Source organism: Sceloporus occidentalis, unplaced genomic scaffold (assembly GCF_023333645.1).
Source record: "Sceloporus occidentalis isolate IW3139 unplaced genomic scaffold, rSceOcc1.0.p SCAF_2, whole genome shotgun sequence".
NCBI lineage: Eukaryota > Metazoa > Chordata > Lepidosauria > Squamata > Phrynosomatidae > Sceloporus > Sceloporus occidentalis.
The window spans coordinates 111,540,032-111,565,510 of NW_028316982.1; the positions used below are offsets into that span (position 1 = coordinate 111,540,032).

The 25,479-nt window shown below is 41.8% G+C and overlaps 1 protein-coding gene across 2 annotated transcripts in view; it reads left to right on the forward strand.

The window, feature by feature from the left end:
• The first annotated feature begins 3,234 nt into the window (after positions 1 to 3,234).
• Positions 3,235 to 25,479, forward strand: part of SNCG (synuclein gamma) — a 29,675-nt gene continuing 7,430 nt past the window's right edge. The window contains exons 1-3 of one of the 2 annotated variants that reach the window (XM_089510610.1): positions 3,235 to 3,549; positions 16,076 to 16,117; positions 18,222 to 18,349. In XM_089510610.1, coding sequence (XP_089366736.1) covers positions 3,429 to 3,549; positions 16,076 to 16,117; positions 18,222 to 18,349 — 291 coding nt within the window. In that variant the 5' untranslated portion in view covers positions 3,235 to 3,428. The remainder of the gene's footprint in view (positions 3,550 to 16,075; positions 16,118 to 18,221; positions 18,350 to 25,479) is intronic. The other variant, XM_089510611.1, reaches the window with a different exon arrangement.

The following is a 25,479-nucleotide window of genomic DNA, read 5'->3' on the forward strand; positions in this document are numbered from 1 at the left end:
AGTCGTTTGCTATATCTTTCCAGAAATCCAAATGAAAAATGATACACGGGTACAGATAATCCTTTCTTCAGGCTAAAATGTTCTGAGGTTCCAGCTCCTCCCTGCTGCTTTTATGAAGGGGCTGTGGAGGATAACATATTAATGGCTGATGGAGTGTTAACAGTGATGGATAACTCTCTGCTCCCTCCTTCGCTTATGACCTTAAGCAGGTTTGAAAGCAAAGGGAATTCTGCTGAGAGGCTTAGTTTGAAAGGAACTGGACTTTTTGCATAACTTAAGCCAATTCTTACACTTGGTTATGCTTATTTAAATAACAGTGATCTTTGCTTATGCATTAAGTATGTGCTCCCTCATGTACATACCCCAATGTTCATACTACTGTATATGCATACTATAATTTATGAAATGGCACTTCACACAGAGACCCTATTTGTGTGATTTTTTTTCTATTTAAAAGGTGGGAAATTTCTCCTAATTTGACTTTCACTTATACCCCTACATGTGTAGACTATCTACTTCATATATTATATAATGTTGGTGTCTCCAAGTGTGAATATTCATCACCATCATAGATTGGATGTAACATGTTTAAAAGAACAATGTTACCTGTACATTATGGGGAGGATGGGGGCATAAAAGTGTTTTTTCCTTGTGTGGCATTAGTAGGAGTGTGTGTGTGTGTCAGGAGTAACTTGTAATATTATTAGTAACAAAAATGGTATTTTATCTCTCGGTATTAGAAGCCAATGTAGCATAGTGGTTTGACTATGACTCTGGAGACTAGGGTTTGAATCTATGCTAGGCCATGGAGAACCACTGGGTGGCCTTGGGCAAGTTACACACTCTGCCTCAGAAAACCTTGTGATAAATTTGCCTTATGGACACCATAAGTTGCAAACAACTTGAAGGCACACAACAACAAACAACAACATACTCTGTTTCTGGACTCCAGGAGATTTGTCCTCTTTGATAAGCACTGTATTGAGTAAATAAAATATTGATCAGCTCTGTGACTAAAGCTGCCAGCAACCAGTTTATTGCTATTGACTAGATCTTAATTCACATAAAAGGGATTTTCCTATTCTTACATCCTGTTCTCTTAACCTCTGTTGGCATCTCAGAAAAGTAATTTGAGCTTTTCAGCATGATGTGCTATAGTGCGCAATTCTCACAGGTGTAGCTCTGACATCAACATTCGGGCTTACAGACAAAGTGATAGTTTGTGGATTCATGTCTGATGGCCAGTCCTAAATTCTTGCTATTAATGTAATGTCCAGAATCACAGGATGGTGGGTCTGTGGTGGTATGGCTGCTCCTCCTGCCATGTTGGACTTGTGTGCTACATCACTGTCTTCTCTGAACACAAACTATGTAGATATGGAAGGACAAATAGGCCCCTCCAGATATTTTTTGTGCTGCAGCTCCCATCATTCCTCACCATTAGTTCTTCTGTGTGGGATTCAGTCACTCATACTCATGCATGCATACTCTACTCTCTCTTAAATGTTGGAAAAGGTCCTTTTTTTCTGAGTACAACTTCCAGAATCGTCCAGGCAGCATGGTCCAGTGGCCACGCTTGCTGAGGAATTTTGGCAGTTGTACTCTGTCATCTCAGGAAATGCTTTGTTGAAATCACATATGGGGCACCAGAGCTCTCTGACAGAAAGAGATAAACATCTCACAAAACTACAAATCCCAGAATTCCATAGTATTGAGCCAGGGCAATTAAAATGGTGTCAAGCTGCTTTATTTTTCCAGTGCAGACAAGGCCTGATTCTTCCAAAAGATTAAGCTCTCTTGCTTTCCATCTTAAGCCTGCATTTCTAGATACAGTCACCTCTCCAAGTCCGCAGACTTAAAATCAGTGAAATTGACTATCCTGGAGGGGTGACCCACCATTGAGGTGAATGGGGTGCATTCCTGCAGTGTGCATTCTATGCTCACATGCAGGAGCATTCTCCATTCATTTCAATAGGGCTTGATTATCTACAAGTCTCCTAACTTGCAGAGGGGGGTCCAGAACAGATCCTCCGTGAGTTAGAAGGGGCAACTATATACCCTCCCCAAGCATCACTTCCCATTGAACTCAATGGAGGAGACATGGATAAGATATAAGCTGTTTCAAACTCATCCCTCTAGCCAATGGATAACCATTCCCCATTCATGTGGATGGTGGGAGATGTAGTCCAACACATTGGGAGAGCACTTGGTTATTAAAGGATATTCTACATGATGTGACAGAGGCAAAGCTATCTTATGCCTTGGTTAAGAGCAGTATTTGATTAATTTTTTAACTGAGAAGGGATGCAGACCTGTGTGGAATCTTATTCAGCGATCTGGAAGTTTTCCAAAGAAATCTCAGATAGGGTGGTCTTCGCACAGTGTATATTTTCACTGCAGACTGCATTGCCACAGGATGTTGTTATTATGGCTGCCCACACGACTTTGAAGGGGAATTGGATAAATTCATGGTAGGAAAGAGTCACCATGAGGGACTCAAACAGCAAGAACAGAGAAGCTAACTAAACATTGGGAAGAACTTCCTGAACAGGAGGGGGGGGCAGTTTGACAGTAGAATGAGACTACCTTGGATTTTCTCTGGGGATGGAGAGTGGTAGGGCCTCCTTCTTTGGTGGTTGATTGGCCATCTGTCAGGGTTGCTTTGATTGTGTATTCCTGCATGGCAGGGGGTTGGACGGGATGCCCTTGGGATCTCTTCCAACTCTATGATTCTGTGGGAAAGCTCTCCTCGTGCATGTGGGCCAGTGCGACTCCAAATTGGCACTAAGGCCCATCCTGCCCTTTAAAGGGGTTTTACTAAGCCATAACTCAAATTAAAATGTGACTGAATTATGAGATTATTTGCCATGTTCTGAACTCTCCCTGTCCCCCTGTTTGCTGCTCCTAACCACAGCTTAGGAATTTTTTGGTTTAATAAAAAAATATATAGTTCTGCGGATCAGGGCTACTAGATAGAGTCTCCTTCTCCTGTTGAAAACATCCACTGAGTGTCCTTAAGGAAGCATTGCAGCAGATCTTTCAGAGGCTTTGATCTAGATGTTTTCCAAAAAGCCTCTCACTTACCTGGGCATCCTCCTCCCCCCCTCTTTCCTTCTGTATTCCTCTAAAACCTTACCAGGCAAATCCATATCATTAATATTTCAGCCCTGGGCCCTGGCTGGCATTGGCTAGGCTGCAACGTAGCTCATCGATAAGAGCTGGCAAGGAGGGGGAATAGCCCACCAGAACCCTGCTTGCTTCTGGCAGAGGAAGGAGAGCTGGAGAGACGTCAGTGACAGAAAGTGAGCAGAGAAGGACTCTGCAGAGACCTGAGCCAGCCAGCTAGAGAGCATCTCTCTCTTTCTGAGAAGCCAGCTTGCTTGCCACACAGAATACTCCCCTGCAGGTACCACAAGAGCAAAGCCAGCATGGATGTCTTTAAGAAAGGCTTTTCCATCGCCAAAGAAGGTGTGGTGGCTGCTGCAGAAAAGACCAAGCAGGGAGTGACTGAAGCTGCGGAGAAGACCAAGGAAGGGGTGATGTATGTAGGTAGGTAAGAGAGCTCTCTTCCAAGGGGACATTGACAACTGCAGTACGCTGCTTTTAGCAAACCAATCCATGTTTGCTCTGTGACCTTGGGAGAAGGAGGTTCCTTTTCCATGTCAGAGGCATACACTTTGGAAAGGGACAAGTAAGGCTCTGGTCTGCCGTGTATGACAACTGGTTAAACTTTTTAAAAAAAGAAACAAAGAAAAGGAAGTGGTAATTCAGAAACAAAGTGCAAGATCTGATGTTGATTGTTTCTGTTCTTCCTTTCCCCTATTTTCCCCTCTCCTGTATCCATGCTTCATGATCCATGTATCAAAAGCCTAAAATACATTGCATTTATAGTTCCCGTGTCATATGAACTTCCCTGGGAATACGTCCCATTGAAGTTGGCAGAGCTTTTCTGAATAGACATCTATTACATCTCCTGCCCCGATCTCAAAGTTTGGGATGAGCTTTGCCCAATATTTCAGCTAGAGGGGGAGGAATAGAAAAAACATGCGGAAATTTGGGTGTTTCAAGGCTCATGACTGATAAAGTAATAATAATAATCTTCCCTTTCCCATCATATCGGCCCTCCCAAAGATCTTCAGTAAGAAAAAAAAAATCCAAAGATTGGGGTGTCAAATGTTCCTCTGAGTGTTGTTGTTGTTGTTTTTAAAAAAGCTTTTAAGTCTTTTCCCTTCTGTTGCTCATTACTCCTCTGCAAAAGCAGCAAAGGAGAGAACACTCCCTGACATGCATAACATCTTCATTGGATGACAACCAAGTATTGGATTCTATTTTAAGAAATGCTTAACGGAGTTCAGTTGTTGCTCCTTCCGAGAACACAGTTGAATCGGTTTCTATTTGCCATGCTCGAAAAATAGGGTAAATGCCCTTGAAGCTGAATATCAGACAGGGAAGCTATTATAAACATTACCACAATCTGAGACTAAAAGAATTGTATTTTATTTTATATTTTTAGTTGTTTACTAACTCTGTAGTTCCAACAGGGTTTATTTCATATAATACATGTTGGGGATGAGGCTGCTGGAAGGAGGGCTTGCAGTGGAGAAACAGTGAGTGATGAAAGGATTAAGCATCCCAAGCAATATTTCTCTATTCTGTAAACATAGTGTTGGTACTCTCTGGTTGTCATATCATAATCCATTCTTAAATGTGAGTTGAAGAAAAGAGGGAAATGGTGCAGTGGTGTCATCATCAATGGTAAATCAAAGGTACAACCATGGTGTGGTTGAACTTGAAACCAATGCCTTAGTACATCCCTTCTTAGTAGTGTGGTACCAGGTTGAAGTGTTTATCACATTGGCAGAAACTGCTTGCTTTTTTTACATCTGAAATTTTGCATCTCTGCCTACTTGCATCATTACAGATGGACTGAATCAATCAAGAGCCCTGAGTCTGCAAGATCTGAGCAGAGCTGTCATTCATAATAACAGTAACAACTAGCTTGCAATCCCTAATCTGAATGTGACCTTTTGCATTTAACCTGTACAGCAAAGTTGATATGCTGATTTGGGTGGTGTATTGTCAAGGCGGGGGGTTGTTTCTGTGTTTAATTTTGAAATAAACAATTGGAACTTTTCAGAAGAAAAATATGAGAAAGAGGAAGAAAAGTTTGAAGGGCTAGAAGAGATGCTGAAACTATGCTCGGATGTTTCAATAAAATCACTGCTGCTGTTATCATATGGGAGGTTATCAGACATTTTCCATTCACTCCTTTTTTATCCCCTGAACAGTAAGGCGTTTTTCTGATTATAGACACTAGAGGATGAATTTGTGTTCTTCCTGCTCAGCAATGGTGATTATGTCCCTCTAAATAAGATATAGCATTGAACCAGTAGCAGAGCATCTCTCCCCATGATTTGGCTGAAATGAATACAGGTAGAAAGATGTGGTTTCTGTGAGCATTTGTGCTGCAGGGCTCACCGTAGATTGTCTGTATCACTTTTCTGCTTAGCTGTGTGTTCACCTTTGGGTCACCATAAGTTGGAAATGATTTGAAGGCACTCAAGCGACAACAAATGTGTCTGGAAATGTTAACCCATATTCCTGTTCCTTCGTATATCTGTATGGCTGAAGGGTTCCTGCATCATTAATAAGTGCATAAAAGAAAGTGATGGTGGTGGTTTTTCAAAGCAGGGGCTCACTTCAGTTTTGCATAACAAGCTCCACTTACCAAAATCATCATATCTGCAGAACTCCCAAAAGCAAAGGCATCTTGACTGCCCCTTCTGCATTCCTCCATCCAACCTGTATGACTAAGACTCATTGCTTCCCACACCCCTGGCCCTTATATACTGCCCCTCCCAATCAGCCATTTGAAGCAAAGGCTTCAGCGTGTCTCACAGGAGGCTCAGCCCTTCCCATCAGTATCATTATGCAATAATAACAATGTTATGCATTCAGATCATGGACACCTTTTAGGGAAAGCCAGAGGAGCCTTGAGTTGTGTGCCACTAGCCACAAGGGTGATTGCTCTTAGCTCATTAAATCTCCCACTCGTGAAGGAGCCATGGTGCCCATAGGGTTTCTTGAGTAGTATCCTGCTGCTCAGTGAGTATACTGTGTAGTTCATAAGAAAAGGCAGACATGACAGGGCCATGGGGAACAGAGTGCATCTTCTAGTTTGGTGGTGTTTAATTGACCATATATCGTGACATGGATATGGTATGCTAACTCTACTATCCGGTTTACTGACTCTACATATATTGAGTGACCACTGTTTGCAATAAAATGGGTCCACATATTAGCTATGTGAGTTGATACCACAGATCCCTTTGGATACCCACCAACATTTCACAGGTGGAAAACTGGGGCATGTAGGAGTGTGGTTAAGATGGCAAACTGAGGAAGAACACACAAGGTAGGAGTAGCTGCAGTAGTTTGCTCTTGCCTGAGCCAACTGGGAAGGACACACTTCTGTGCTCTCCTCTCCCTCCTGCCGAGTTAATGGAACTCAAACCACATTTGCACTCAGAACTCAGTTTGCACCAATTTGAAGTGAGCTGATGACAAAGGGGGAAACTAGGAGGAATGAGAAACTGGAACATTTTAAAAGCATCTGAAAAAAATGGGACATCAGAGGCTTAACTGAGAATGTCCTTGTCACACTGGGACATTTGCAGGTATGCCTTTGTGTAAGAAAAAGTGTGATTATCTTGTCTAGATAATATTACTACATTTTTTTCAAGTTAGGGGATACAGACACTTCAGAAATAATATTGCTTCTTTCCAATAAAATAATGACTAAAAAAAAGATTTGAAGGTCAGCGAGGGCAAAAAACCCACACTCCCTGTCTCACACATATACACACACAGAGAGAAAGCAACCCCTGTTTAGACACTGTTATTCTGAGAGAAAAACAAATGGCAGCCATGGGATGAGTTGCAGCTGCCCTGAAGAAGCTCTTAAATCTCATTACACCGAGAGTTTTTCCTTTCCTCATAGCAAACTGGTCCTTTACCTAGAGTTATTTCAGACTTGGCACTCAATTATGCAACTAATTAGCAGCCCAATGTATCACTGCACTGATGGGATTTCTTGAATATCTCCCCAATGTTTTCCCCTTTGACTGTGAACAAGTTCAAGCTGCAGTACATTGATGAGTCACTGCAGAACTAGAGAGCGGCTGCTAGTTTGGTGAGGGCTACTGCAGGACAGTAGCAATCCTACATATCCAATTCAAGGGTGGTTAGGCTTCAGACGCCATCATATCAACATCGCTTTACCAGAATCTTTTTAAAAAGTACCTAACAGTGCCGAGTGCAAAAAGCACACATTTAAAATGAAAGAACAGGGTGCCTCTGAGCACATTCTGAATCCATTTTCAGTACCTGAGCTGACCTTTTACATTCTCGTAACCTTCCTTTGTTGTAATAGTCACATTTAGCTGGCAAAGTCCTTTTATTGTAGGAGTCAAAACCCTTTACCAGTCCATGACAAATTATTTGGAGTACCTTTTGCTCAGTCATGATCTAACTGGCACATTCTGATCCTAGAACACATGTTAAGCATGACAAGGTTTTTTCCCCTCCCTTACATGATTAGCATCAGTTTGACTGCACTGCAGCTCACATTTTGGTGTATGCTGCTGTTTCAGAGGCTGTGGCCCTTTTGTTGAGTCACTCAGGTAGACCTTTCCCACCAAATGATGTGTGATAACAAGTGGATAACTAGGGCTGCATCTACACTGCAGAACTAATGCTGTATGACACTGCTTTTACTGCCATGGCTCAACGTTGTGGAATTCCAGGATCTGTAGTTTTATGAGATATTTAGCTGCCTCTGTCAGAGAGCGCTGGTGCCACAACAAGATACAAATCCCAGGATTGCATAGGATGGTGCCCCAATACTTGAAGTGGTGTCAAACTGCATTAATCTTGCAGTGTGGCAGCAGCCTAGAAAGCAAGCAAGGACTTACAGCAATTTTCAGCAGGAAGAGTCCAGGAGCCCTTTGACACTACACAATTTTAGCATTATGATTCTACTTTAAATGTCATTGTTGCATCCTATGCAGTCCTAGGCTTTTATAGTTTGGTGTAGAGAAGCTTTCTGCCTGAGAATTCTAAGTACATCTGGATAAACTACACATCCCAGGATTGTATAGGATGTTGCCACAGCAACTAAAGTGGAAGCAGTGCTACAATTATGTGGTGTGAAAGGTAGTCAATATCTCCAATCAAAGCACAATGATGTTACTGCCATCATGAGACTTAATTAACTATCAGTGACAAATTAAGGAAGCAGTACTCCTAGTGGGTGCACAAAGGAACAAGACATGAAACCAATATGTGGTTTTACAGCAATTAAGAAGAACAGATCAAAAAAGCATAATGTGCACCATTGTCATATGATCTGCTGCATAGCACTCAAGAGCTGTCTTGCAAGTTCAGATCTTGGCACAGATTAGCTTTGGTGCAAATCAAGAGGGTGGCCATTCATACCTTGCTAAAAAAGGGAAGTGCATAACCCTCAAAGAGGATGAAAGGAACAGTGCCCTGTATACAGTTTGCATGTGGTGATTTATATGTTTATAAGACACAGGTTTAGAAACAATGGCTGCAGTTTTAAGGGAAATGCAGTACATTTCACCAGAGAAGGGAAGACTGTGACCAGATGACCTGTGTGCCAGCTACTCAGTTGGCTATCCTAGAACTTGCTATTGATAATCAGTTTTAAGGTCCCTGCTCTCCCATCTTATGAGTTTTTCTCTTTCAATTGGGCTTTGATTGGCTAGCCTTTTGGGAATGACCACCACAACATAGAAATATTACGTCTTTGGACTACAGTTCTAAGACTCCCCCAACTTTGAAGATGCAGTTTGAAGAAATAATGTTTCTGTCATGTGATGCCTACAAACAGAAGTCTGTTTCCCAATAACCTTTCAAACAAATGGAAATCAGGGAGTTAACCAGTGATTAACCCATGCAAACTGCACAATTGCAATTAAAAATTTTCACACTCATTTTGCTTAAAGAGCCATTATCCCAGGAAGAACCAGGCAATGAATAGCAACAAATCATTCATGGGATTTCCCAGTGAATGATTTGTTGTTGTTTATTGCCAGTTTATTCCCGGGTTGTGGTTGTACAAGTGGTTAAGATGCTGACTCCGTTGATTGCAAGATCGGCAGGTTGGCAGTTCAGGCCCAGGTGCCACATGATTGGGTGAGCTCCCACCACTAGTCCCAGCTTCTACCAACCTATAAGTTCAAAAGCATGCAAATACAAGTAGGTAAATAGGCACCACTCCGATGGGAAGGTAAACAGTGTTCTGTGCAATCATGCTGGCCACATGAACACAGAGTAGTCTCTGACAACGTTGACTCTTTGGCTTAGTAACGGAGATGAACACTGCCTCCTGAGGTCAGACTTGAAACCTTGTAAATGGGAAATACCTTTACCTAATTACACTTTAATGTCGATGTTATGTGAAAATCTTAATCACGATTGTGTGATTTACACTGGTTAATAGTTGGTTAAACTCCCGATTTTCCCCGTGTGATAAAGTTCAATGTTCTTCCTGCCAGAGGTTTAATCCTCTCTCTTCTGCCTGTCCTCTTCCCTATTTTGTCTACCTTGCTAGAGAGCAGAACTGATTGCTTGCAGATGATTCCTACCCTCCTTCCCTCACTCTGACCATTTTTGCTTTTTTTTCCTGTGCTTTTTGCCCTCCATACTCCCTGTTTCCCAGGAAAGGAAGTCAAGAACTGAACACAGCCCATGGACTGCAGTTCACCCATAGTTTTGTTGTTAATTGCTATCAAGTCAGCTTTGTCCTATGGCAACTCTATGAAAGAGAGATCTCCAAGACATCCTATCGTCAATAGCCCTGTTCAGGTCCTGAATATTCAGGGCTATGGCTTCCTTGATTGAGTCTATCCACCAGTAATATGGTCTTCCTTTTATCCTTCTGCCTCTTACTTTACCAAGCATTATAGTAATGAATCATGGCAAGTCATGACATGCCCAAAGTATGACAGTCTCATTTTTTTCACCTTGGTTTCTAGGGTAGTACAGGCTTGATTTGCATTTATTTGTCCTCTTGGCCACATGGTACAGTACTTGCAGAACACTCTTCCAGCACCACGTTTCAAATGACCTGATTCTTTTCTTGTAAGCTTTCTTCCCTGTCTGGTTTTCACAGCCATACATACTGTAGAAATTGGAATTGCAATGGCATGGATAATCCTGACTTTGGCATTCAATTATATATCTTTACACTTTAGGATCTTATCTAGTTCCTTCATAGTTGTCATCAGTACTTTAAGATCTTACCTCCAAAAGCCTACAGGTTCAAAAATGGCACAGGACGTGTGGCCTTTGGCTGTGGCTGCATTTCACCACCCAGCATCCTTTGTCTGTGGCTGTGCTGGCTAGGGCTGTGTGGCTGATGGAAACAGAAGTATGAACACACCTGAAGGACCACATAATCCCTAGCATTGGTTTGAAGAGGTAAAGTGGCCTCTTCAAACCAATGTGAGGTATCACTGAAGTGGTGTTTACTTGACCAGATGGTGACAGCAAGCAGTAGCAATGAGCACCAGGTAGCTTGGGGCTGCCATTTAAATGTCCCATTGTCAGGTCCAGACTACCTGTTTGGCAGAATGAAGGATGTCCTTCAGCAGCAGAGTATGAGGGGTGGTGGAAAGGTAATGCCCAGGCAGTTTCCCAAGCCATGGCTGACTCTGGGGAAGGAACCCCAAATATTGAGTGGGGGGAGCTGACTCTGTGGAAACAGGTGTCAACCACTCCTTTCAACTTGTGTCCACAAAGCACATTGTTCTCAAAGTGAGACTGTGGGTCACAGGTGGGTGCCAATATGTTGGAGTAGGACTGATAGGAACAACAGCAACTCAGTCTGGTGCCTCTCCAAAGTGATACTGCTTTGGGGGCATACTGGTGACATTAACCTGGCACATTGTTCACAGACCCACATGTCTAGTGCAGTAGCCCTTAGGGTAGGGGTCAGGTTGCAGCACAGGACTAAAGTCTGCTTGCTGCTTGAAGACTCTTCTGCAGATGCATAAGTAGCTACACTGATTCATGTGTGGTATTTTCCATTCCCACCCAGAATTTGATTTCCCAGTGGAAAAGGTACAAGCAAAGAAGAAAAGAGACGAGTGTGCTTTTCAATTGACAATAGAGATGGGGATGGGTTGAACTTGTGACCTTATACAGCCCTACTGACTACAGGCAGGAAGGTTGATTTGCTACGATCCACTCTGTTAGCAACAGCTGTCCTTTGCTGGCAGAGCTCTGTGTTGCCAGATCCAATTTCATGCCAGGCACAAGAGAAGCATAAAGTCTGACTCACTGGGTGTGGTCTCTAAAGAACATAGAAGAGAGCAGACACGCTTGGAATCGCATTACCAGAACCGCCTTCTCCTAGTTTTGCTTCTGCTGTTCTTTGGATGTGTTGAGCCTTTTAATGCAGACATTAATTGCAGGGGCCTATTCTTTACTATCAGAGCCAGCATGGTGTTGTGGTTTGAACGTTGGACTACACCTCTGGAGACTAGGATTTGGATTCCTTCTCTGCCATAGAAATCCATTGGGTGATCATGAGCAATCCACACACTCTCACCCTCAAAGGAAGACAAAGGCAAACCCCCTCTGAACAAAACTTGCCAAGAAAACCCCATGATATGGTTGCTGTAAATGGAAAATTACTTGAAAGCACACAAAAGCAATTCTTTACTCGATTTCAGTTAAATTTAATGGGATGATGTCTGTAAAGCTTCTGTATTTTTTTCCCTCCCTGCTTCTCTGTCTTTAACACCATTAGGTTGCCAGCTTTTTTCCTAACAGGACTCCTGTACATTTAAACACATATTATCATAAAAAGCTCCATTTGTAAGTGTTTTTCTCACAGTCCATCTGAGAGAAAACAAATCTTATTGTAGATTTAATGCTTTCCTAAATCATTTGCAACTGTATGCTGAGAGTTGGTATAAATGTAAAGAGCATGGTAAAAGTTTCTTATAACCCAGTGTTCAGCCAATACTTGTGTCTCCAGATTAGAGAGAAGCCTGCTAGAGTAACCTCAAGAAGATTTTTCTCTTTTAGCACATCTGAAAACATGTTACCAAACGTACACAATAAACCCTTTAAATGCACAGGAAAAGAAAAAAAAAGCTTCATCTGTTACAGGTTTGTTAAAAGAAGGCAGCAACAGAAAACAGCTTGTAATCCCCACAGCAGCCAGCAGAAGCTATCCCCAGTTGTGCTATTGTTTTCTGGAAAAGCATCTACAGTCACCCCTCCAAGTCCACAGACTTGAGATTCACGGACTTGAAAATCCACAGAGGCGTGACCACCATTAACCTTAATGGGGCGCACGCCTGTGGTGCACCCCCTTCATGCATGCGCCCCATTCAAGCCTATGGGGTTTGAATATGCACAAGATTTGGAACTCGCAGGGGGTCCGGAACGGATCTCCTGCTGGTTCCAAGAGGAGCAGGGCCAGTATCAAAGGATGGACACCCTATTTGTATTTTAAGAAGCTGCAACAGTTTAGAACAAATTAATTATGCCTCTCATCCTCCCTCATGCATTTCCTAAGACATGACATCAAATAATAATGCATGCAAATTACCTTGGTTGGCTCTTTAGTGCAGCTGCCACCTTTTTCACTGGCCCAATTCCTGACACACTAAAATTATTTAGCAGGGGATAGGTTTTTGCTGGCATGGTTTAAGAAAATTATCCCATGCTCAATTTCTGTCTAATGCCATGTGCTCGATTGCAGGGTTTCCCTGCCCTTCTGGTTAAAGTACAGGGAAATGGTGGGGACCATTTAGCAAAAGGCAAGCGTCATACAAAAGCAGAAACTATTTATAAAAAGGACCCTCGTTGGTTGCATAAACAGGTATAAGGAACTGAAGAACAGGTTTCTGTTTACACAGTAAGGCCTTCTGTTATTTTGGAGAATAACAGGAATGTGATTTAAGGCAAGCTGAATAATAGGGTATGACAGTTAATTACAGGCATTATATATCAGACTTCTGACTTAACTTGTATACTTAAGCAATGACTTTCTGCGTGGTTTGAACATGTGTGGTTGGTTCATGCATTGTTACAGGCATAGTAAAATGATCACTGTGGGCCTGAACAGACAGGCCAAAATAAAGCTGCTTCGGTCACTTTGGAGGTATGCTGTTTAAATAATGCATGAGTCCTAAGAGGTCAGAAGCCACGCCAAAGCCATGCTCCAGTCCTAAGGACTGCAGCATAGCTTTGGCACAGCTTCAGGCCTTTTAAGATGCATATGTCATTTAAACAGCATACCTCCAAAGTGACCCGAAGCAGCTTTATTTTGGCCTCTCTGTTTGTCTCCATACTTTTAAGCACTGTGAAATCCAGAGTCCTCCAGATGGTTTGGGGTGCATCTGCACTGTAGAAATAATGCAGTTTGACATCACTTGCAGTGCTGTAGCACCAGCCTATGGAATCTTGCAATTTATAGTTTTACAAAGTCTTTAAGCCTTCTCTGCCAAAGAATGCTGGTGTCTCACAAAATTACAAATCCCAGTATTCTGTAGGACAGAGCCATGGCAATTAAAGTGATTATCAAGCTGCATTATTTCTACAGTGTTGATGCACTCTCAGACTGCACAGATCATCAGTCTCAGGCCAATGGAGAAGGTCTGCACTGCACAAAACTCTGCTTATCTGCCCATGGTGTTAGTCAAGGATTTAATGTCCCGTGGTGGCAGCAGACTGTGTGTATGTGGTGTGCATGTCTCAGTTAGCCTGTGTTGACCTTTAAAACCTTCAAACAGAATCAAGTGATGTATTCTGCTTCACAATTCTCTTTTCAAGCAATCCAGCAAGACAAGCATAGACTTGATTGGGCTCTTTGTTATGCCTGCAGTTATTTTCTTTTACTTTCAGGTCTATAATAAGCAATGGGTGTGGAGTGTGTGATTCATTCTTCCTCTACAAACATATGACAATTTTTTTGGCAGTAGGGAGTTAAGGGTGAAATTCTGCTGAAAAATGGCTGGACATGAGATTTGGGACAGGTGCCTGAGAAGCAAAGAGTAAAGTCCTTTTATACATACCTACATTCAGTTGTTACCGTATATACTCAACTATAAGTCAACCTCATGTATAAGTCAAGGGTAGATTTGGGGGCCAAAATGATGGATTTTGATATGACCCATGGATAAGTCGTGGGTAAAACTTAGGGGCATGTAACAAAGGATGTAAAGAACAAAGCAAAGGAAAACCATGCCAAAGAACTATTCCAACAGGCATAACTGTTTGTGCTTATACGAAAGGTTGAATGCATGAGAGAGCAGAGCAAGGTTAATTCTTGCCTTTCACATGGCTCCTTCTTGCCTTGCCTGGTTCCTTTTCTAAAAAATAAGAGTTAAAGTACAGTACTTACATTTACGCATGGATGAGTTGACTCAGATTTTTTGGGGTCAATTTTTTAACCTAAATTTCTAGACTTATACATGAATATATATAGTATTTTTTAAACAAAAATTTAAAACAATCAGTATACCTTTTGCTTAAGTTATCTGTGGCTGGTGACACTGGCACTCCTGGGTGGAATACCTATGAGCCATTTACCAAGCAGCTGATATATATATGAAAAAAACCACCTGATAGGCCCCACTTTTAATCACACATTTAAATGAGAGTCAATCAAAATGTATAACATGCTTGTATACTGACCAAATCCATGGTGGAAAACCTCACCATTTGGCATGTTGCTCATCTCAAATAGCACATGGTGTAGAAGGTGTAAGCAGTATTGTTAACACAGAGAACTGGGATGAAACAAATTATCTTCTCTCCAGAGGAAAACAAATGCAAGAATTTAATAGTAAGAAAACCTTGCATGAGAAGCTACATGCCACTAGTGATGTTGTTTCCAGTGAAAGATTTATATACTATTAAATTATAGTATTCATTTTATTTTGGGCTTTATTTGTTGCATCACAGTTCTGTGTTAGGTTGGTTACTTTGTCTTAGTTTCTGTAGTGTGGCATGGCATTTTTCTTTTCTTGTATTTTAAAGGGCTGCTCTGTCACTTTTACAAAGTTTTAATTTGTGTATACATTTCAGCACTCTACCCATTTCAAAAGTGCACACACTCAAGACTTTATCACACCACTTTCGGTGTCCGACTTACCTCTTCTGAATTGGGCTCAAATTCAGAAGTTACGCTGATTGTATCACACAGACATTTCCCTCAAAATGGCTTCCTGTTTCCTCCAGTATTGAATTTGGGCCCCATAAGTCACTTCAGTGGCCATTTTTTCCAAATTGGAAGCTTCAGAATTGGAAAAATGGCTACCAAAGTGACTTACAGGGCTCAGATTCAACACTAGAGGCAATGGGAAGCTGTTTTGACGAAAATGTCAGTGCAATAAAATCAGCGTAACTTCCGAATTTGAGCTCAATTCGGAAGAGGTAAGTTGGGCTCTGGAGGTGGTGTGATAAAGTCCTTAGACACACATGCACACCCTATTTGTATGGCAGATCAGTTACATGTCTGATACAATGATTATTTTTTTAAAAACTGTTTAAAATATTTACATACCATCCTTTATTAACATCATTCTATGGCAATATTCAACTATTATGTTGCAATATAAATACAAAAATCCACAGCAAAAAAACAAGCCTCACCGTCTAAGTATGCAACTCAGCATATACACCATCAAACAGGTAGCTATTAACATAACTGCTGAGATCATGTTCTTTTTTTCTTCTATTGTCTTAGAGAAGGGAAACAATATAATCTAAAAAGCTATTCTGATATGTATGTTTTTGCATCTGTGTCTCTCTCCTTCTGTGTTTGATTTCGTCTTTGAATGGACTCTCAAACATGCCACTTGACTGAAGTGCCATCTTGTCATGGATTGAGGAAATATTTTTCTTGGTGACTCATCTCTGCTACAAGGTCATGGTACAGAGAATGTAAATTGATGGGAGGATGTTTTAAAAAGCAACAGTCAAGGATCTATGAAAAGAAGGCTGATAGACTTTTTCTTTCTTTTTACAGGGGCCAAAACCAAAGAGGGTGTAGTGCAGAGTGTCACTTCAGGTAAGAGAAGAATGAATTCTTGCACTGTGTATTAGTGAGTAAGTTCAACAGTATGCCTTGGGTTCACTTCCACAAGTAATAGCAGGTTCATCTTTCTCTGCCTGTAACAATATTAGTTTCTCTATGGCCCCATTCACACTAGCGTTTTTGTGCCGAGTAGATCCAGGGAGATTCGATGATGCAATACCGAATCAAAGTTCCCACTATGTTTACCCCGATCGAATCTCTCTGTGGCAATTTAACCCTGATGAAGTTCACATTACCATTTGTATTGCTTTAAAATAGTGCTGCCATTTTGCTCATTCTTGGGGTTTTTTACACTGTCATTCAAATGATGCACATCTATGTCACACTGTCTGACCAAACTCCCACCCCCACCCCCCATCAGCCTTGGAGGATGGCAATGGCAAGGCCCTCAGAACAACCCTTAGCAAAAAATACCTGGGATAGGTTAGCCTTGAGGAGAGTCACTCTCTCAGCCATATAATAATATAATATCTCAGCAATATAATATGTGTGCAAGAGTTTTAGTTTGCACCAACTTGTGTCTGTTGTGGTTTTATTTCTTGGGAAAGAAGAAGAAAACGACCCCTAACCCACAGCCCCAATGATAGTTTCTTTGCTCCTCCAATCCTTGTGTGGCCCAAACCATACTGTAACAGTTGCCATTTTTTTCCATTTTCCATCCTGCTCACTTGGGCTTTGTTCCCACTACGTTTAAATTGGGATCAGGATCCGGGTTACACAGGCATGGTTCCCATTGAATCTGATTTTAGAAATCGATTCAGAAAGGGGGGCATGCTTTTTTACCATTTTTGCCCATTTAACCCACGTCAAAAAGAGGCTGGGAAAACGGAGTGTTTTGCGGGCTGAATCGATTTATTTAGCAGTAAATCGATTCAGCCCAAGTGGGAACCAGGTGGATTTGAATTGGATTCAAATCTACCCTGGTTCCCACTGGCAGCCCAGCCTGGGGGGGGGGGGGGGCAGCTGGAATGGCGTGGCCTCTCCTGGCCCCAAAATCCCCAGCCCACCTTCCTTACCGGCTTCTTTGGCCGCTGACTGGCTTCCCTGCACCTTTTTTAAAATTTCCTGCAGCCAGGGAGGCTGAAAGGAGGTTGCAGAGAAGCCAGAAGCCTTGCATCCTCCTTCTCGGCTTTCTCCTGGCTTCTCTGTGAACTCCTTCCGGCCTCCCCAGCAGCGGGAAATTTTAAAAAAGGTGCAGGGAACCTGGTCAGCAGCCAAAGAAGCCGGTAAAGAGATGGGGCAATCGAGCTGCCCCCCGCCACTTGCCGATTCCTGAACCAATTCCTGAAACCAGCGCAAACATAATGGGAACTAGGTTTTTTCAGAACTGGTTTCAGGAATCGGTTTCAGGAATCGGTTCAGGAAATCGATTTTCCGGTAAGTGGGAATGGGGCCTCAGTCACTTTTGGAGTGGATTATTTTGCTGTTTTGGAATGTGCTCCACACAAAACAGCATCTGCTGCTCTAAAGCCTGGTAACCCTACCCCCCCCCCCCCAGCTTTCTAGATCTCTTGTGCCATTGAAAAACATACATCCACCCATTGACACACTAAATATTCCTAGGTAAAAATAATGTAATGCTGCTTTCTGCACCATAGCATCTGCCCCCTAATCTGGCCACCTCACTCTGCCTAATGGCCCTTCCTTGGAGACTGGAGTTCAAATTCTGTTTCAGCCATGAAAACCCACTGGGTGGCCTTGGGCAAGTCAGACTCTCTCAGCCTGAGAAGAACTTTCTGAACAATTCATGCCCCCCCTTCCCGCCATGATAGAATCACTTTAACATCACCATTAGTAAGAAATTATTCTTACCTCAACGAACACAACAATGAACATGCAAACATTTCTTGCCAGTTCAGGTGTATGGTGGTGGTGGTGGTGAGGGAGTGGATTACATAATTAAATGTTGCATCCATTTTTTTAAAGTCTGTGCACATGGATATCTGGTATGTCAGGAGGAAAAGTTATTTCTTGGCTTTATCCACACTATAATTTTGTGTGTACAGAACTCTATATAAGAAAAGCTTTCATCGTATGAGTCTTCACCTTCAGTTTATTTACTTAACTTTCTTTACAGTTGCTGAAAAGACCAAAGAACAGGCCAACCTTGTGGGTGAAAGTGTAGTGGCCAGTGTGAACACGGTGGCAAAACAGACTGTAGAAGGAGCAGAGACCATAGTAACCACAACTGGGGTTGTAAAACCGGTAAGTATGATCCTTCAATGATGCCGAATGTTTAGGCCAGTAAGGTACTTTAATAGAGCAAGCGTAGTGTGGTGGTTTGAGGTTTGGATTATGACTTTGGAGATCAGGGTTTGATTCCCTGCTTGGCCATGGAAACCGATTGGTAACCTTGGGTGAGTCACGCACACTCAGCACTAGAAAACCCCATGATAGTTTCGCCAGAGTCACCATACTTCAGGAATGGCTTGAAAGCACACTTCAACAAGCACATTATCTCCAAAACTATGTTAAAGTAGGTTGAACAACGTGACCCTCTATTCTCACCCATACACCTTAGTGCCTATGTGAGGGGGAGATATTTGCAGGGGGAAATTAGCAGACAGACTAGATGCTTAACACACATATCATTCAGTTTCTCCCACTAGGATGTTCTTGCACACATATCCATCAGGTCAACTTGGGTGCTTCTCATATGCGTTTACTGATCTCACTAGTGAGCTCCTAATAACTTTGCAGAGACTCCAACTCTCAGGAGTCCACACACACACACACACACACACACACACACCAGCAGCAGCAGCAGCAGCTTGAAAGTTCCACTGTCATAGCTCAGCTGTAGGGGACAAGTCACAACTCAGGTTGACATTTGGATATTTACAACTGTTGTGACGCTGCTTAATCTTTTCACCAATAAATTCCTTGTTGGTACGCCTGCAAGGGAAGTCAGCTCAAATCAAATAAAAGTTCAGAAAAATGTTCACAGAGTAGGTTAAAGACCTCCATTTTCACCCCACACATCTTAAGGGAAATGGTGTTTCTGGTTCTGTCACACTTTGGCCCGTTACAGATGGGCCTAATAGTAAGGACTGGGTCCATACTAGGGTTAGAAAGGGGCATCACTTCTTGACGCCCCTCACCCTAGTATGGACCCAGTCTGTACAAAATGGCGGCACCCTATGCACATGGGCACCGCCATTACAATGTCACGAACGTGCCGCCTCCAAACGAGGCAGCGCGGACGTAACGTCATTGCGCCGTGCAAGGGCGCATAGAGCGCCCTTTCTGCGGCACGAAAAGGAGCTCCGAAACAGAGCTCCTTTTGCGGTTTGCATCGCTGGCACAGCCTTTAGATGGCTGTGCCAGCAACGCAGAGAAGAAAGGGGCCAAGCGGCCCCTTTCTCCTCCTCCCCGCCACCGTCGGGTGTCCTTGGGGCTTGAAGCCCCAAGGACACCCCTTTCCAGGCCACAGGGAAGCGGCCTTTTGCCGCTTCCCCGCAGTCTGGAAAGCGGCGGATTGGGGCCTCGGAGACTGCCGTTCTGGCAGCTGAGGCCCCGATACAGCGGGGAAAGGGGCAGGTGCAGGCCGCCCCAAACGGGTGGTCTGTAACTCACCTCAATTTACTAAATGTATAGAATATCTTCCCCATGCATGAAACATTTATGTTCTTATAGAAACATTACACCTGTTCTTTACCTCCTGAATCCCCTTAATATGGAAAGAAGATTACCTGCACATGGTTATGTAATAGTTGCTGTTTGTATTAGATTTTCATTAAGAACATAGCACACATACAGTTGCACTTGTACTGCTGTTCCAGATTTTCTTCTCTTGCCAAGGTGTGTTTGTAGTTGAGTCACTGAAGAAGCCCATATAAAACATTATTCTATCCTAGAATGGTCTTTCACATATATGTAACCAGAAATGTTTTCATCTGACCAGTTAAGAATGTCAGTCCTTTATGAATGAGCAAATCTGCCAGTTTCACTTTCTCTCATATTCAGATTTTCTGGGTTTTGATTATTTTTAGCTGAAAATGAACTGAAACTAAAGTCCAGAACAAGCAGCAAACTAGACATATGTGGTTGATGTCGAGTATAGAACACCTGCATTCCTTCTCTACATTTCTCCAGAAATGTTGAACTACAAACAACATATAATGTGATAGAGAAATGTAAGAATATAAGGAAATTCTGAGCACCTAGCACTTTATTTTACTAGATATCACCTCAAAGACACAAGGTGCTGCCATACTGAAGAATTAATGATACAGCTTTAAGTATCATGGCTCCATCCTATGGAATCCTGGGATTTGTAGTATGTTGTGGCACCAAAGCACTCTGACAGAGAAAGCCAAGTATCTCACAAAAATACAAATCCTAGAATTCCATTGCATTGAGCCATGGCAGTTAAACCAGTGTCAAACTGCATTAATTCTGTAGGGTAGATGCAGCCACAGAGAGAAGACTCAGAGGTGCTGCCCTGGGGCAGCATTGTTTCCCTAGTAACATCTAATAATAATAATAATAATAATAATAATAATAATATTTATTTATACCCCGCTCCTCAGCCAAGGCTATTACAATGATATCCAAAATCCACAAAACAGTGACACATTTATCTGGCCAAACAAAATGCACAAAATACATGATGCAAGTTCCACTGTTTTCTTGATCAGGCAAAGGAGTTTAAAAAATCATACAAGAGGGGGGAAATGCTGATGTTAGTTACAGGCCTGGATTTTCTCAAGGTGTTTTTGTTGTTGTGTTGTTCTGTGGAGGGATATCTATGCAAGAAGGCCCCTCCTCCTTCTGGCCCTGTGGCAGTGGGAACAAAGCATTCCAACATCCAAGAGATAAAATCTGAATTACATTAGTAATAGAACAAGGTACTTCTTCTGAGATGCAAGACATCTCTGTCCTTTGCAAGGTCAGAGCCCTCTTTGTTAGGCAGAGAACACTGAAGCTCTCAAAATAAGTCTCCATACTTTTGCATTAGGAAAATTTTAGGTGCCAAATTAGCTGTTACTAGAAGCAGCAAATAATATCTGTTCTGAAGAAACTGACCCAAAACAGTCCATGAGGCATATAGAGCTTCGTCCTTCAACAGATAGACATGGATGTGGGGAGGTGGCTCATCTGCTGTAACTGGCTAATGGTAGAAGATAATGATAGGCTGGCCCTGTATGAACATAAATTGGGTGTCAATGGTCAAAAGATCTCTCTCTCCTTCCACCTTCAAGACTCCAAATACTGTTACATTGATATGATAGTACCCATAGTACCTACATGTCCTTTTTTCAAAAAAACAGACCATATGTTGGGCAAGGGTGGGTGCATGTGCATCAAAACAACATATTTTATTTTCCACTCTTGACGGAGTGCACTTCAGTGTTAAACAAGCCGACTTCAATGTTTTTGACTCAGAATAGAGATCAACTTTTCCATCTAGATGACACAGCACAAAGCTTGCTGCATTGCAGGCATTGACCACGTCACCTCCAGCTAATGCCCGCTAAATTTGTAAATGAGCCACAGACCTTAGATAAATTATCCAGGCAGCTAATGCTTTGCCTTGTTTTGTCATCTCCCTTCAGTTTCACTCAGATTTATTAAGGACCATGTTAAAGACCAGGACATCTCAGAAATGAAATATAAAGACACCATAGATGATTCATGTGCCATGAAATGCAATAAAATAATCAATAAGGTAGATTTGCTGTGTACCGGCCATCAGATAAAATTGGCTCAGATTTTTCTTGCAGCCAGAATATATGAAACTGCAACTCTGGTAATCCCCAAATCATTATGTCTTTGAGGATATAGGGATTGGTTCATAGTGGACTTGAGACCAACAAACAATGGCCCTAAACAGACATCACATCCACATAAGGAGAACAGCATAAGAGACAAAATGGCAAATCCTCCCAGTTTGTGAACCACAAATAAACAATGTTCAGAGGCTATTTCTTTTAAAACCACCGACAAACCATCTTCAAGCTGAATTCCCTTATTACTTATCTGGGAGTAAGCTCCACAGAACTCAGTGGTGCTTAATTCTGAGTAGACATGTGTTGAACTAGGACTCTAGGAGACCAGATTTTAAATTCCCACTCATCCTTGGAAACCCACTTGGGCAAGTCACACTCTCTCACCCTCAGATGTAAGGAATGCCAAACCTCATCTGAAGAAATCTTGCCAAGAAAATCTATGATGATAAATCAGGATTGACTTAAAGACACAAAACAGTTAAGAATTGCATGGTTAGTCTATTATTTTCCTATTCATGATTTGCCCAATTGCCAGTTTCACTGTGGTATATTGTAAGAGCTGTTCAGCAGTGGAACACACTCCCTCGGAGTGTGGCAGAGTGTCCTTCTTTAGAGGTCTTTAAACAGAGACTGGGTGACCATCTGTCGGAGATGCTTTGACTGTATTCCTTCATGGCAAGGGGATGGACTGGATGGTCCTTGTGGTCTCTTCCAATTCTGTGATTATGTGTGGATGTGTGGTGGGTGGATGTGTTTTAAAGTAAGCACTGATTATTTTCTAGGGGATCTAGTGGCTTAGCAGTTAAGACACTGACTCTGACAGTTGCAAGGTCAGCAGATTGGGAGTTCAAGACCCAAGTGCCATGTGATGGAGTGAGCTCCCATCCTTAGTCCCAGCTTCTGTCAAACTAGCAGTTCAAAAGCATGTAAAAGTGCAAGTAAATAAATAGGCACCACTTTTATGAAAAGATAACAGTATTCTATCCAGTCATGCTGGCTACATGACTACAGAGTTATCTTTGGACAACACTGGCTCTTTGGCTTAATAACAGAGATAAGCACCACCCCCTATAGTCGGATATGACTAGACAATCTTCTCAAAGGGGAAATCTTTACCTTTACTATTATCTTTACTGCTTATTTCCAGCAACTTTGGATGTCCTTAACACAGAGGTGGTAATCTGCAGCCCTCTAGAGGTTGCTGGACTGCACCACCCAACAGCTCATGCTAGCATTGCTAATGGTGAAGAATACTGGGAGCTGCATTACAGCAGCATCTGGAGGGCCTCATGATTTTCATCCCTGTTTGAACCAGTATTGCCATCCAGTATATCAATAAATTGTATGCAGTATATTGATACTGTACATATGGGTGGAGCTTGGGGAAAGGGTTTGAACAACAGCTCTCTGAATCTCCCAGTGAACATAGCTGCAAGTAACTTAGAATCATAGAATAATAGAGTTGGAAGAGACCACATCCAGTCCAACCCCCTGCCATGCAGGAAATCTCAATCAGCTTCTCCAACTTCTCTGTTAACTTCTTTATTAAAGGGATCTATTCAACTGGTGTTACTTAGCAGACAGAACATATATTATTCTACGTTTTATAAAACCTGTTATTTGCACTGGTACCTGGTGGCTTCCAGGTAACTAGGACACTGAATCTGATCTAAGCTTTAAATGGAACTTTACAAAGGTTCTGAGCCTTATCCCTAAAATAGGACAGCTAAGGATAGTCCAAATTCAGAGCTGAGAACTGCAGCATATACAGCAGGTAGAGTAAACTCTTCAGCAGTATAACAGTGTGACGTGTTAAAGTGCATTTGACGATGCAAGAACAAATGGAAAGCTCACCGTTTAATACAGACATAAGGTCTGCTGCCCTACCGTGTCCAGAATGTGTGTTTCTTGACAGGCCAGATTTGTCAGGGGGGAGGGGGAATCAACCAGAGAGAAAATTTAATCCAGGCTGACACTTCTTCATCCTGCAATTGTGTTGGCGCCTGCCATTCCGATTCAGAAAGAGAAGTTCTCAAGATGCTCGTTTCCTGCCTGTTTCAAAATAGATTGGTGAGTCAGAAACATGAAGTCATACATTTTAAGACACATGAGAAACAAACAGAAACAGATTATGAAGCTCACCACCCATAATCAGATACAAGCGTATAGGTTTCCTGAAGGCCAAACCAGACACACAGACATTTGCTTAAATCTTAAGCCTGTACATAGATCTGAGCATTTTTCCTCTGACAAGTGTACCTCTAATATCAGAATTTGTTTGGGGAAATGCTGCAAAAAAAGCTATAGACCACACAACAGCTCTTAACAAATATAACACAGAGACATATATTTTTTGGGGGGGATCATTGACAAGGCTGAGATGGGAAGGTTGTTTGCTCACACTTCCCCTACATGTTTCATGTGGATCCTCTCCCTCATTTTGAGGGAGCAACATAGGCTCAGAGTTTGAAGAAGTTACTATTCAGACTACAACTACCAGAATCTCCTCTCCGCATGGTCACTAACATTTGTAGTCCAAAGAAGTGATACCTCCAACTTTGCTGCAAACTTAGATGTACATAACTCACCCATGAGTCAAGTTTTTCTTATGGATCATCGATCTTACTTTGAAAAGCTTTAATCTGCATCCATATTCAGATTCTCTGAACATTCAAATTTGGAATTTGAAATAAATTTCTCTTAGAAACATCTATGACATTTTTCTCAGTGCACATGTTTTATTTTAAGACCCCCCCAATATTTTGAGTTATTGCTTCTTAGTAAGGTAGTTAATTCAACTTCATATTATTACCAACATGCACCCAAAAAACCCTCACCAAATGTATGCACAAAAATGGAAAATTCAAGAGGTATCACTTTGATCCTTGGGAGAGGCGGGAAATATAAATAAACTCTATTATTATTATTATTATTATTAAGACCCACCCGAGAATGAAGAATGGTTAATTAAATTAGCTGACATGATGGAGATGGACAGACTCACATATTGGCTCAAAAACAGATCCACAGAGAAAGTAGATAGAGATTGGAAACCAGTTTCACTATTTTGGAAGGGAAAATGACCAAGCTTAAGAGAAATTATTTGAAGAAAGATCAACATAAATGTTAAAGATATTTGACTATAAAGAATTCATATTACTCCATATAAACGTAGGTGATAAAGAGAGAGAAACCAACAAAACAGGGTAAGAACAAAGGTGAAAGTCATTAAAATAGAAAGAACAACAACATAATTGGTATAACATTTGGAAGGATTAGAGAAATACTTCCAAGACTAGATGGAAGTTGATATAAGCAACTCTTAACAAATATAACATACAGAGATATGTTGAGGGAAGGACAATCATTGACAATGGATTAAGAAGTAATTTTTTATACTTTCCCTCCTTGTTATTTAATGTTTGTTAATTTTTTTGGTATGTGTTTTGTTTTGTTGTACACACACACACACACACACACACACACACACACACCTGTTTGTGTTAATAAAAGTTATATACAAAAAAAATCTCGCCAAAAACCATTCAAGAATTTAACCCACAAATGTGTAAGGTGGAATATATGATACATGTGCAGTATTGG